The 14194-nt window shown below is 46.1% G+C and overlaps 1 protein-coding gene across 4 annotated transcripts in view; it reads left to right on the top strand.

The window, feature by feature from the left end:
* AJAP1 (adherens junctions associated protein 1) overlaps positions 1-14194 on the top strand; it is a 403432-nt gene that overhangs the window by 261878 nt on the left and 127360 nt on the right. For all 4 annotated transcript variants that reach the window (XM_063943453.1, XM_063943450.1, XM_063943451.1 and 1 more), the window contains exon 3: positions 2862-2949. In XM_063943453.1, coding sequence (XP_063799523.1) covers positions 2862-2949 — 88 coding nt within the window. The remainder of the gene's footprint in view (positions 1-2861; positions 2950-14194) is intronic.

The following is a 14194-nucleotide window of genomic DNA, read 5'->3' as shown; positions in this document are numbered from 1 at the left end:
GATACTGGCGTATGTGTCCAGTGGTACTGCCATATAAGTTCAGTGATATTGACGTATAAGTCCAGTGATACTGCCATATATATCCAGTGGTACTGCCGTATAAGTCCAGTGATACTGCCGTATAAGTCCAGTATTACTGCCGTATATGTCCAGTGGTACTGCCATACAAGTCCAGTGATACTGCCATACAAGTCCAGTGATACTGCCATATATTTCCAGTGGTACTGCCGTATAAGTCCAGTGATACTGCCGTATAAATCCAGTCCAGACTCCAGTGGTACTGCCGTATTTGCCCAGTGATACTGCCGTATATGTCCAGTGATACTGCCATATATGTACAGTGGTACTGCCTTATAAGTCCAGTGATACTGCCGTATAAGTCCAGTGATACTGCCATATAAGTCCAGTTGTACTGCCGTATAAGTCCAGTGGTGCTGCCATATAAGTTCAGGGGTGCTGTCCTGTGCTGTATATTATTTACTACAAATAAAGGGGTTATTAATATTTAATCAAAATAATTTTTACAGGGTTTGCCCTGTGTGGTGTAGAGGTACTTCCTCCTGTGCTGCATTTTGTTATATTTGAAGGATAAAATAGGGAAAGTTCAAGAACTACTTCCTCCTACTGTTGCTTCTGCCGCTGCTATTGTTGCTGCTGGGAGTCGATCGTCATCCCAGAGGGGAAGTCGGAAGACCACTTGTACTACTTCAACAAAGCAAATGACTGTCCAACTGTCCCTTGCGAGGAAGATGAAATATGACAGCAGTCATTCTGTTGCAAAGCGGATAACTGAGGCCTTGACAGCTATGTTGGTGTTAGACGTGTGTAAAAAAAAATGTTTCTAATGCTACTGTAGTAGAGGTTGAGTATTCGATATCCGAAATGGTTCAGTTCCAAGCATTTCGGATATTGGATTTCTTTCAGATTTCGGAATACCTCTTGTGGGTGTTACAGTGGTCCATGGGAGAGTCTGGCAGGGGTCACTGAGGGGCGGCGGGTGTCATGAGAGTTCCAGCGTGTGTTGAGGAGGGTCCAGCAGGTTGAAGTAGATGAAGAAGCAGTTCTCAGTGAGAGAATGGCTGTGAAGCCACGCCCACACTGCCAGTCATTGGCCACTGACACTAGGTGATGTCATGGCATCTTGATGTCAAAGCTGTCCCGAAGTATTCCAGTTTTCAGAAAATTTTGTTTTTTAGAATAACGGTTACGGGAAACTCAACCTGTAAAACAATTGAAATGGATATGGGGATAGAACCTACTGGATTCAGTGACCCCATACCCACTTGTGCTTGATTGGGAGTGGCAGCTGTGCGGCAGCTTCTGTCAGATTCTTTCTGCTTGTATTCATTTCAAAAGCATCAATGGAGTGTTGTCTACTGACACACAGCCTAGATGGCAAGCACTGTGAATCACCACATGGGCAGACCCAATTGCAATTTTCCTAGTGCCAGTGGGTAAAAAGTCTACACAGCTGTTAAGCAAAATGCCTTCACAACTACAGCTACCAATTTTAAGACACTGTGATGCTGTTGCACTTTGTTTAACCAACGGTGTCTTGTGTAAGCGGATCACTACTGAGATTTTTGGAGTTCTTGATGCAACTTTTTCAAAATGCCTATCTTTTATCTCTGGTCACATGACCTATCAATAACCGTGGTGCAAATGAGTCTCTACAAAACTAGCCTGCAGCCAAACATAGAACATTGCAAGGGATTGACCAACTGGCTCATAGGGCTGGTCCAACATGTATCCTGAAAAAAGATTAGATGATTCATTGGTAGATGTATCAAACCTTCTAAAGAGGGCAAGGAGGGAAGTTGCCCATAGCAACCAATCAGCTTAAACTGTAGCTGTCATTTATCAAGTACATACTAGAAAATGATAGCTGTCAGCTGATTGATTGCAATGGGAAACTTCTCCTTTTAAAACATCTCCCCCTCAAAGAACTGAAACAACAGAAGGAGATATAGGTGGCTTTGTCTGTTACGGCCAATCAAATTTTAACTCTGAATTTACTAGTTTCGTTTATAAAAAGAAAGCAATTTACTGATTGGTTGGTTCACATGGGTACTTGCAGGTAATGGGTTTTTGATACAGTAATGGGTTTTTGATATAGTAAATGGTGACATTTAGCTAGAAATTATGGCCCTCATTCCGAGTTGTTCGCTCGCAAGCTGCTTTTAGCAGCATTGCACACGCTAAGCCGCCGCCTACTGGGAGTGAATCTTAGCTTAGCAAAATTGCGAACGAAAGATTCTCTAAATTGCGAATAGAAATTTCTTTGCAGTTTCTGAGTAGCTCGATACTTACTCTGCCACTGCGATCAGTTCAGTCAGTTTCGTTCCTGGTTTGACGTCACAAACACACCCAGCGTTCGCCCAGACACTCCCCTGTTTCTCCAGCCACTCCCGCGTTTTTCCCAGAAACGGCAGCGTTTTTTCACTCACACCCATAAAACGGCCAGTTTCCGCCCAGAAACACCCACTTCCTGTCAATCACACTCCGATCACCAGAACAATGAAAAAACCTCGTAATGCCGTGAGTAAAATACCAAACTTCTTAGCAAATTTACTTGGCGCAGTCGCAGTGCGAACATTGCGCATGCGCAATTAGGGGAAAATCGCTGCGATGCGAAGAAAATTACAGAGCAAACAACTCGGAATGAGGGCCTATGTTCTCCACAGCTTGCCTAGATATGCACAGGGATCCTTAGCCATAACTTGTTTTTCAGAATCATATTGGTGCTTTGATAGAGCTTTTCACATCTAAATTGCATTTCCTGCTATTTTATCTATTGTTATTAAATCTGTTTAAGCTCATTTATCACATTCCTTTGCTTCTGTCTCTGCTTCTCTGTACAGGTCTAGCAGTGCACCAGATAATTACCATCACTGTCTCCCTAATCATGGTCATTGCTGCATTGATAACAACTCTCGTCTTGAAAAATTGGTAAGGATGACTTCTACTCATTTTACACTTGATTAAACTCAGATGGTAGTCACAGATTGGAATCGGTTGTATTTCAGGCAGTATAAATACATGGGCTTGCCATCACAAAATAAGGCTACTCTTTGGTCTTTAAAACTTTGAATATGATGGGGGGCAATTTAATTGTGTTTTACCACCAGCAACAGCAGTCTGATTTGCACCCTTCACTTGGCCAATTGACCTGTTTTTTCATAAAAAGTACACTCTACCCTACGGGGTACCAAACGCTTTTTAGCGAAATCCCACTTCCGTAAAGAAAATTCAAAAAGTGGGTAATCTGTTGGTTTTACCACACAGTCAATGAAATAAATTTAATTGACGGTGACTTGATTGCCTGGCCGAATTTGCACGACACCCACCACAAATTACTGTAGGCCAGGTGATTAAGTCACCGGCAATTAAATTTCCCCCATTGCCTCATTATTTCATTGACTGTGTGGTAAGACCAACAGAATAAGAACTTTTTGAATTTTATCTGCAGTGTTGAAGTATAAAGCATACTATTCACAAGTTGTCTGTAAACTATTAAATCCAGATGGCACCTGATTAGGCAGCTGCTTTGTCATTCAGTCAAGTGCTTCCGAGACTTCACAATTCCGATGACAGATTTTGAATTGAGATATGTGTTCTATAAGGCACTAATGATGCTCAACAGCTGGAGGACTGAAGACGGTGGTTATATAACGGTACAGAGGAAGCAGCAGTATACGAGATACAGTAGATGTAGAGTCGCCATCCTAGCCATATGAGGCAGAGGGATTATCAATTATACAACCTAGGGTCCATTCCCTTCAGAGATGGTGGTCTCTGAAGAGAATGGATTTGTGTATCCAAACAATGTTTACATATATCCTGTTTTAACAAAGGGAGAAGGAGAAGGGAAGGGGTTATAACGTCTCTCAACATGGATTTTAAGTTTAAAACCAAATGTGGAGACTTTGGGGTATATTTATTTAGGGTCGGATCCATTCCGACATGCATTTGTCGGAATGGATCCGACAACCCCTATTCAATCTCATCTCTATTCGACTTCTTCAAGTCGAATTGAGATGAGGGACCCAGAGGAGGAGAAGGGGGGGGGGGGGGGGGGGGGAGCCGCGGCGAGACCAGCGGGGACAGTCGCAGGCAGACAGAGGAGAGCAGCGCTACAGTAGTGCTGCAGGAGGATGTCACACAGCCGCCCGACCTCACGGCAGTATCCACCCAGCTCCAGCAAGCGTGACCTCACTTGCTGGAGCTGGATGGACGCTGCCATGAGCGACGCGGCTGTGAGACACCCTGCTGCAGCACTGTGCGTAGCGCTGATCTCCCCTGTATGCCCGCGGCTCTCCCCCGTCTCCCTTCGGCTCTCCCCCCTCTCCTCCTCTGGGTCCCACATCTCAGTCCGACATTTTTTTATGTTGGACTGAGATGGTCAGAAACGGGGCCAAATTCGACATCGGCAGCTATACCGCTGATTCACGTACTTTTCAACAAGTCGAATTCCCGGGCTTGTCGGAAAAAAAACAGCTGGGATTGAATAGGTCGCATCACTATTCAACCTAAAAAAGTCGAAAACTGCAGTCTTTTCGACAGACGGCAGTTTTCGACCCTAATTGAATATACCCCTTAGGGGCCTATTTATCAAAAAAATTATCACTGGCCCAAAACTGATTGCTTTTCCCAGCCATTTGTGTACAGAATTCAGTTACAGTATATGTATCATTGCTTCCTATTAAGCAGCTGTTCCAACTGAGGTCGTCATTCAACAGCGATCGCATCTCAGTAATGTGAATGCCTCTGCCTGTTTGTAGGCAGAGGTGTTCGCGGGGTGGTGACCTGCATTGCGGGGGTGGGATGGGGAAAACAGGAGGGGTCAGAACTGGTTTAGGGGCTGCCAATTGACGTCTCACACGGCCACAGTGACAGGAAACATGTTCGCTCTGCGCCTGCCTTCGCAACCATGCTGCACAGGCAGGGGGGCATCCTTTATTTTGCAGGAACAGCGATGCAATCGCAATTGAATTGGGTGGCCTCCAGCATGCGATCGTCAGCAGTTTGCAGTTTTGCTAAATTAGCAAAACTGCAACTGATGCTGAATGATGGCCTAAGGGGGTCATTCCGACCTGTTCGCTCGCTGCGTTTTAACGCAGCAGAGTGAACGCGTCCCTGCTGCGCATGCGCCGGCGCCGTAATGCACCTGTTCATGGCGGACGGCCGAAGGCCGTAGCAGGACAGCGATCGCCTCTGCCTGATTGACAGGCAGAGGCGATCGATGGGCGGGAGGTAGGTGGGCGGGACCAAATGGGGGGCGGGCCGCAGTGGCTGCGTGATGTCATACGCAGCCGCTGCGGGCCGGGGAGCGAAGAGTACCTCCCGGCCAGCTCGCTAAAGCTGCGCTGGCCGGGAGCTACTCCTGAAGTGCAAAGGCATCGCCGCTGTGTGATGCCTTTGCACTTATGCGGGGGGGCCGGACTGACATGTGGGGCGGGCTAGCCCTGTGCAGGGCGTCCCTCCGCATGTCAGGGAACATGATCGTAGCTGTGCTAAATTTAGCACAGCTACGATCAACTCGGAATAATCCCCTAAATGCAAAGTATTATCTGCAAAAGATTACACTACTGGGTTAAGTGCGCATGTGCAGTCTTTGGTTGCAAAATGAGCAATGTGGGAATTCAAAGCTTGATAATTAGCAACCATGCAACATACTCAGGCTTGATAAATATGCTCCTGTATACATAGTATAAAAAGTGGTGTTTTTCTATTTCCTATGCATGATGTAAGTAAATCTTGTGATGAGAATTGCACACAGCAGTCATCCATAGAGACATAACAAGAATTACTATATATATTTAATAGCAAAAAAGTCATTTTGTGCCATTCAAACATGCAGAGATTTTAATGGCTCTTCACATGCCTTAACCAAAAAGATTAATCAATCTAATATTCTTGAAAATTATTCATGTGCACATTCACATACATATGGGATTTCATTTTCTCTAATTCGTTTTATTTTTCTGCCTTTTTACGCATCCTTAAATAAGCTCTTTGATTTTGCAAAAATACTGTAGGGAAAAATAAATTATAATTTTCCTCAAAACTGTTCTCGAAGACTACCTGCGTAACTTATTATTGGAAATTGCAGCGTTTTTACCAACATTAATAAACATAATGTCACAGTAATTATAGGCTGCAATAATATCTGAAAGGCCTATGTAACATTGTACTATTTAAGATAAACTAACTCCTGAAAGTAAAGGTCTTCATTCGGCCTTTTTGTGAAGTGACAAGTATATTAATTTCCTTTTTATACATACTGTATACAGTGCCGGCGACAGGGGGGCTCAAAGTGGACAACTGTACCTGGCCCCAAGGATCAGAGGGGCCCCAAATATATGCTACTTAGTGCCCAGCAGGGATGTCAGCTGTCATGTCCAAATAGGGCAGTGAGCTGTAGGCGGTGTGGGCACAGCATCAGAGTGACAGGAGCCTCTCACACACAGTGACTGTGCGGCACGAGTGTGCGTTCGCTCTTCTGGGTCCAGCTCTGTTGCAGCCAGTTACAGGACATGGCAGCAGCTCCACTGGCCAGGATTCCCATGCCCTGCGCCGGTCCCTTCTGGTGTGGTGTGGGGGCCGCATAGTACCTGCTGTGCAGGGCGAGGGTCTGGATACCGGGGAGTGTAGCGCAGGTGAGTCTCTTCCTGTGGTAAGGGTGGATTGGTGAGGGGGTACAGGGATTTGGGATGAGGTTGGGGAGCTGGGAATGGAGCATGGAGTCACAGGGGAGAGACAGACTGTGGGGTGTGTGGGAGGTAGGAGAGAGGGAGACACAGACTGTGGTGTGTGTGAGGGAGTAAGGAGAGATATACATATTTATATATTTGTATAAATAAATATATATTATTATATTATTTAATAATTTCAGAGAGGGCCACAGAGATATCACTGTATGGGACCCCAAGATTTCTGTTGCCAGCACTGACCGTATATCAGTATCCGGTCTCTAGGTCAAACTAAGTCTTTGGTCGACAGTGTCTAGGTCGACCACTATTGGTCGACAGTAACTAGGTCGACAGGGTTTCTAGGTCGACAGGGTCTCTAGGTGGACATGTTCTAGGTTGACAGGTCAAAAGGTCGAATATGAGTTTTTCACATTTTTTCTTTTTTTTTTAAATTTCATACTTTACGATCCACGTGGACTACGATTGGGAATGGTAACCTGTGCCAGGCGCAGCGGTAGAGGAGCAAGTCACCTTGCACGGTGCACTAATTGGGGTTCCCGGTCACTGTACGGTGAAAACAACACCAAAAAAAGATTAAAAACCTCATGTTGACCTTTTGACCTGTCGACCTAGACAATATCAACCTAGAAACCCTGTCGACCTAGTTACTGTCGACCAATAGTGGTCGACCTAGACACTGTCGACCTACTTATGTTTGACCTTCAATGCCACACCCCTGTATATCAGTTTACATTCACTTTTTTTGCACATGTTCCTAATTTGTGCGCAGAAAGAACAGGTAATTTAGTTCACAATGGCCCTCATTCCGAGTTGTTCGCTCGGTATTTTTCATCGCATCGCAATGAAAATCCGCTTAGTACGCATGCGCAATGTTCGCACTGCGACTGCGCCAAGTAACTTTGCTATGTAGAAAGTAATTTTACTCACGGCTTTTTCATCGCTCCGGCGATCGTAATGTGATTGACAGGAAATGGGTGTTACTGGGCGGAAACACGGCGTTTCAGGGGCGTGTGGCTGAAAACGCTACCGTTTCCGGAAAAAACGCAGGAGTGGCCGGAGAAACGGTGGGAGTGCCTGGGCGAACGCTGGGTGTGTTTGTGACGTCAACCAGGAACGACAAGCACTGAACTGATCGCACAGGCAGAGTAAGTCTGAAGCTACTCTGAAACTGCTAAGTAGTTAGTAATCGCAATATTGCGAATACATCGGTCGCAATTTTAAGAAGCTAAGATTCACTCCCAGTAGGCGGCGGCTTAGCGTGTGTAACTCTGCTAAATTCGCCTTGCGACCGATCAACTCGGAATGAGGGCCAATATTTGAACAGAGCTGATTTCTAGTACATTACCTACAGGTGCCATAGTTTCTCATCCATTCATTGGCTAAATTAATCTTTGATACTCAACACAGGGGGTTATTCAGGTCTGTTAGCAAACCAAAAAAGCAAGCAACTGGGCAAAACCATGGGGGTAATTCCAAGTTGATCGCAGCAGGAATTCTGTTAGCAATTGGGCAAAACCATGTGCACTGCAGGGGAGGCAGATATAACATGTGCAGAGAGAGTTAGATTTGGGTGGGGTGAGTTCAATCTGCAATCTAATTTGCAGTGTAAAAATAAAGCAGCCAGTATTTACCCTGCACAGAAACAATATAACCCACCCAAATCTAACTCTCTCTGCACATGTTATACATGCCACACCTGCAGTGCACATGGTTTTGCCCAACTGCTAAAAAATTTCCTACTGCGATCAACTTGGAATTACCCCCCATGTGCACTGCAGGGGGGACAGATGTAACATGTGCAGAAAGAGTTAGATTTGGGTGGGTTATATTGTTTCTGTGCATGGTAAATGCTGGCTGCTTAATTTTTACACTGCAATTTAGATTTCAATTTGAACACACCACACCCAAATCTAATATACCCTACACACTTGCCAATGTGTATAAGCGATATGAACGATCTCATTCAGTAATGAACAATAAATCCTTAATATCGCTCAGTGTGTATGCACCAACGATGAACGATGCGCGTCCCCGCGGTCGTTCATCGTTGGTTTTCCCTCGTTTAGCAAAGCAAGCCAATTTGGATGATGGTCGTTAATCATAGAAAATGAACATCGTCCAAATCAGAAACATCAACAAGTGTGTAGGGCCCATGACTCTATGTGCACGTTACATCTGCCTCACCTGCAGTGTAACATGGTTTTGCCCAGTTGCTTTATTTTTTGGTTTGCCAACAAACCTAAATAAGGTCTAAAATCAGGTACTCCTTCAAAAAAGCAACCTGACCATTTGTGACCATCTACAGTACATGTCCTGTTCCGCAAAATCTGAAAATAATTGTGCCTATCCCACAGCAGGTATCATGTATCATGCAAAATTTGTTGACTGTAATTAAATTAATTTCACCATTAATTTAATTTCCATATACATTATCATAAAATCAGCACTATGTGTCTCTTTAACTGGGTGTTATTTTTCACATTTTAGGGTCTATTTATCACTATGATTTGTTCCAAAAATCACTTAGGAAAACTACTGTTTCCACACTCGCTGGTACTTCTAGCATCTAGGGCAACGGTGACCAACCCGCGGCTCGGTCAGCTCCCAGCCTGAGACACATGCACGCCTATCCGGCGGCGGTGTCTATCTTCATTCGGCGCTGGCCCATGAGCCAATCAGAGCTCGCGGACCGGCAGCTAAGGCTCCTGATTGGCTGCCGGACCACGCCTAATTCAAGAGAGACACCGCCGCCGGAGAGTAAGCAGCTGCAACGCAGTGAGCAGAGAAGACGAGGAGGGGGGGGGGGGGAGCACTGTGGGGACATGTGTATCTGCACTGGGGGCATAGCTGGCACTGTGGGGGGCATGTATTGCTGGCACTGGGGGCATAGCAGGCGCTGTGGGGACATGTGTATCTGCACTGGGGGCATAGCTGACACTGTGGGGGGCATGTGTTGCTTGCACTGGGGGCATAGCAGGCACTGTGGGGGCATGTGTTGCTGGCACTGGGGGCATAGCTGGCACTGGGGGGACATATGTATCTGCACTGGGGGCATATCTAGCACTGGGGGACATGTGTAGCTGGCACTGGGGGCATAGCTGGCACTGGGGGGACATATGTATCTACACTGAGGGCATATCTGGCACTGGGGGACATGTGTAGCTGGCACTGGGGGCATAGCTGGCACTGTGGGGACTTCTGGATCTGCACTGGGGGAATAGCTGGCACTGTGGGGACATATGTATTTGCACTGGAGGCATATCTGGCACTGAGGGCATAGCTGGCACTGTGGGGACATATGTATCTGCACTGAGGTCATAGCTGGCACTGTGGGGACATGTGTATCTGCACTGGGGGCATAGCTGGCACTGTGGGGGCATGTGTTGCTGGCACTGGGGGCATAGCTGGCACTGGGGGGACATATGTATCTGCACTGGGGGCATATCTAGCACTGGGGGACATGTGTAGCTGGCACTGGGGGCATAGCTGGCACTGGGGGGACATATGAATCTACACTGGGGGCATATCTGGCACTGGGGGACATGTGTAGCTGGCACTGGGGGCATAGCTGGCACTGTGGGGACTTCTGGATCTGCACTGGGGGAATAGCTGGCACAGTGGGGACATATGTATTTGCACTGGAGGCATATCTGGCACTGAGGGCATAGCTGGCACTGTGGGGACATATGTATCTGCACTGAGGGCATAGCTGGCACTGTGGGGACATGTGTATCTGCACTGGGGGCATAGCTGGCACTGTGGGGATATGTGTATCTGGTAATGGGGGCATAGCTGGCACTGTGGGGACATATGTATCTGCACTGAGGGCATATCTGGCACTGGGGCATAGCTGGCTCTGTGGGGACATGTGTATCTGGCACTGGGGCATAGCTGGCACTGTGGGGACCTGTGTATCTGGCACTGGGGGCATAGCTGGCACTGTGGGGACATGTGTATCTGGCACTGGGGCATAGCTGGCACTGTGGGGACATGTGTATCTGGCACTGGGGCATAGCTGGCACTTTGGGGACATACTGTATGTATCTGCACTGGGGGAATATCTGGCACTGGGGCATAGCAGGCACTGTGGGGACATGTGTATCTGCACTGGAGGCATATCTGGCACTGGGGGCATAGCTGGCACTGTGGGGACATGTGTATCTGGCATTGGGGTCATATCTGGCACTGGGGGCATACCAGGCACTGTGGGGACATATGTATCTGCACTGGGGACATATATGTATCTGGCACTATGGGGACATATATGTTTCAGGCACTGTGGGGATATATGTGTAGCTGGCACTGTGGGGGCATATATGAATCTGGCATTGTGGAGGCACCCATTTTTTGCCATCTTTATATGTACTGTACTGGGGCATTATATGTATGTGGCACTGTACAACATGACAAAAAAACGGCGTTATGATATGAGGTCATACTCCTACAAACATACCGAAAGGTGTGCGCACAAAAATGGTGTGTGGCTTTGTGCCAATTATGCCATGCCCCCATTTTTGTGCGGTTGTGTCCCACCTATTGCAGTCTAAAAGGGGTAATAGAATTAGGTCTAAACTTGCTCATACATAACTAGACACATGATGATTGATATCTCCCAGAAATTACTATACTAGTGTGTCACAATCCAGAACCAGTAACAACCAGGTAATATCAGTGACATGGTCAATGGTGTTGCATATTAACACCTTCTATGCCCAAAATAACTGTTAATATAAATAGTTTTTTTAACCCCATAAAGCCAGAGTACTTTGCAGCTTGTCAAACATATGCACCATGCCTTGTAAATTATTGCCACTTTTTAAAAAAAATGTCTGAGATCGGCCAGCATCCCGCATTTACTAACAGATTCTTTTAGACATATTTTTTTAAATAATGTCAAAAATCATCTGTTAGTAAATGTGTGAATTAGACCCTGAGACACAAAATTGATCAAGAATCGACCAAAAATCGATCCAAATCAACTTTTGGTAAATATACCTCTTATCGTATCAAGGGGGTCATTCCGAGTTGTGCGCTCGCTAGCAGATTTTAGCAGCATTGCACACGCTAGGCCGCCGCCCTCTGGGAGTGTATCTTACCTTAGCAGAATTGTGAACGAAAGATTAGCAGAATTGCGAATAGATAATTCTTAGCAGTTTCTGAGTAGCTCCAGACTTACTCCTACACTACAATCAGCTTAACCCGTTTCGTTCCTGGTTTGACGTCACAAACACGCCCTGCGTTTGGCCAGCCACTCCCCCGTTTCTCCAGACACTCTTTTATCCTGGCACGCCTGTGTTTTTCCGCACACTCCCAGAAAACGGTCAGTTTCCGCCCAGAAACACCCACTTCCTGTCAATCACACTCCGATCACTTCAACGATGGAAATTCTTCGTTCGGACGTGAGTAAATCTACAAAGTTTTGTGCTGAAATACTTAGCGCATGTGCACTGCGTACCATGCACATGTGCATTTTCGCCTTCATCGCTCCGTTGCGAAAATCGGCAACGAGCTAACAACTCGGAATGACCCCCCAAATCATATTTGTGCAACCGATTTGCACCTTTTTTGCAAAGTTGCTAATTGCTCTCCTCCCATTTTTCTGTACTATTTCCAATATGCCAGCACAGTGAAAAGAACCTCTGCACACAGATTGCTCTTATTACCCTTAATACATTTCCCTGCCATGTGCTGTATTTCCCTGCAGTCACTTCAGATGGCTTCCTAGTTAACTGTCACATATTAGTTGGGATCACTGCTGAGCTTCTCACTTGCATTTGCCTCTGTGCTTTCTCGTTAGTAATAGAATGGTGAAAACAAATTTGTTTGCAGGGGCATTTTGTGTCAGACACAATTCACTCTGTGCTCTGTCTTCAGCAATTGAGCGAACGGTTGCAGATCGTAGCAGGTGCTGATTACTGCAGTAGGAGTAATAAGCACAGTCAGGAAAAGGAAGGAAACTTGCAGAATCAGGTCAGAGCCGCTGGTCAGAAAGGCAGGAAGCAATCAGTGGTCATAAGCCGGGGGCTCAATCTACAGTGAAATGATGGAAAATGAGCAATTCCAGGGTGCAGGACAATGAGCAGGCAACTCTGGGTCACACTCCAGTGAATTATCTATATAATAGATGAATCTCTTGTTCTGTGGGTTGAAGTAAACAACAGACAAGCAACAAGAAACAGGAAGAGCAGGAAGCTGTGGTGTTATAAAGGAGGATAATAGCATAATTGCCAACAGATGTCACATTGCCAAGCCATGCCTGCAATTGTACAGACTGCTCTATCTGTAACTCAGTGCATTGGCTTTACAGTGCAGACAATACTTACTGTAAGTAAAATAATAGAGAAATGTTATGTCCACATGATGTAAAAGAAAATGTCATTCATCAGATCAGGCCACCTTCTTTCATCACTCCATGGTTCACTTCTGATGCTCCTGTGCTCATTGTAGGTGCCTTTGGTGGTGGACTGGGTCAGTATGTGCACTTTGAATGGCCTGCGGCTTCACACCTCCACATGCAGCGTGTTCTAACGCCTTTCTCTCATAACCAGCATTAACATTTTCAGAAAATTGTGCTACTGTAGGTATTCTGTGATATTGAACCAATTGGGCTAGCCTTCGCTCCCCACAGGTATCAATGAGCTTTGGATGCCCAAAACCCTGTGGCCGGTTCTCCAGTTGTCCTTTCTTGGACCACCTTTAGTAGGTACTAACCACTGCATATCAAGGACACCCCACAAGACTTGTCATTCTGGAGATGCTCAGATCCTTATACTTGCCCATTTTTCCTGCATCAACTTCTAGAACTGACTATTCACTTGCTGCCTAAATTATCACACCCCTTGATAGGTGCCATTGTAATGATATAATCAATGTTATTCACTTCACCTATCGGGGGTTTTAATGTTATGGCTGATCAGTACACTTTATACACAATAGGCTTTAATTCATGACACTCAACAGGAAGCAGTTCGCTTCCTGACGAACGGGATCCCGGCAGTCAATATACCGATCCCGGGATCCCGAGGAAGGACAGAAACCCGGCATCACTATACCGGCACCAAACTAGGTTTGGCTGCAGCGCCGGAAAGGTTAGGGTTATACACCGGGGAGGAATGGTTCAGGTTAGGCACGTAGAAGGGGAGGTTAGAGTTAGGGCACCATGCAGGATGGGTTAAGTTTAGGCAGCGGGGAAGGGAGGGTTAGGATTAGGTACCCACAAGGGAGGGTTAGGGTTAGAGTAGGGAAAAGTTGAGGGTTAGGGGGCTTTCTGGGGGGCTGTCGGGATTTTGAAGGATGGGATGCTGCTGTCGGTATACTGATTGCCGGCAATCCGTCTATCGGCAAATCATACTGATCTCCACTCAACTATCTGCTCACACCATTTAAATAAAAAAAAAAATACATGCTCTTCACTCACCTGACTACACTTCAAACTGTATTTCATTTAAATTCAGGGACTAGTGGTTACAAAATTGCAATAA

Source organism: Pseudophryne corroboree, chromosome 10, assembly GCF_028390025.1.
Source record: "Pseudophryne corroboree isolate aPseCor3 chromosome 10, aPseCor3.hap2, whole genome shotgun sequence".
Classification (NCBI taxonomy): Eukaryota; Metazoa; Chordata; class Amphibia; order Anura; family Myobatrachidae; genus Pseudophryne; species Pseudophryne corroboree.
The sequence above is the reverse complement of the archived record's forward strand: the minus strand, read 5'-3'. Positions and strand labels throughout refer to the sequence as shown.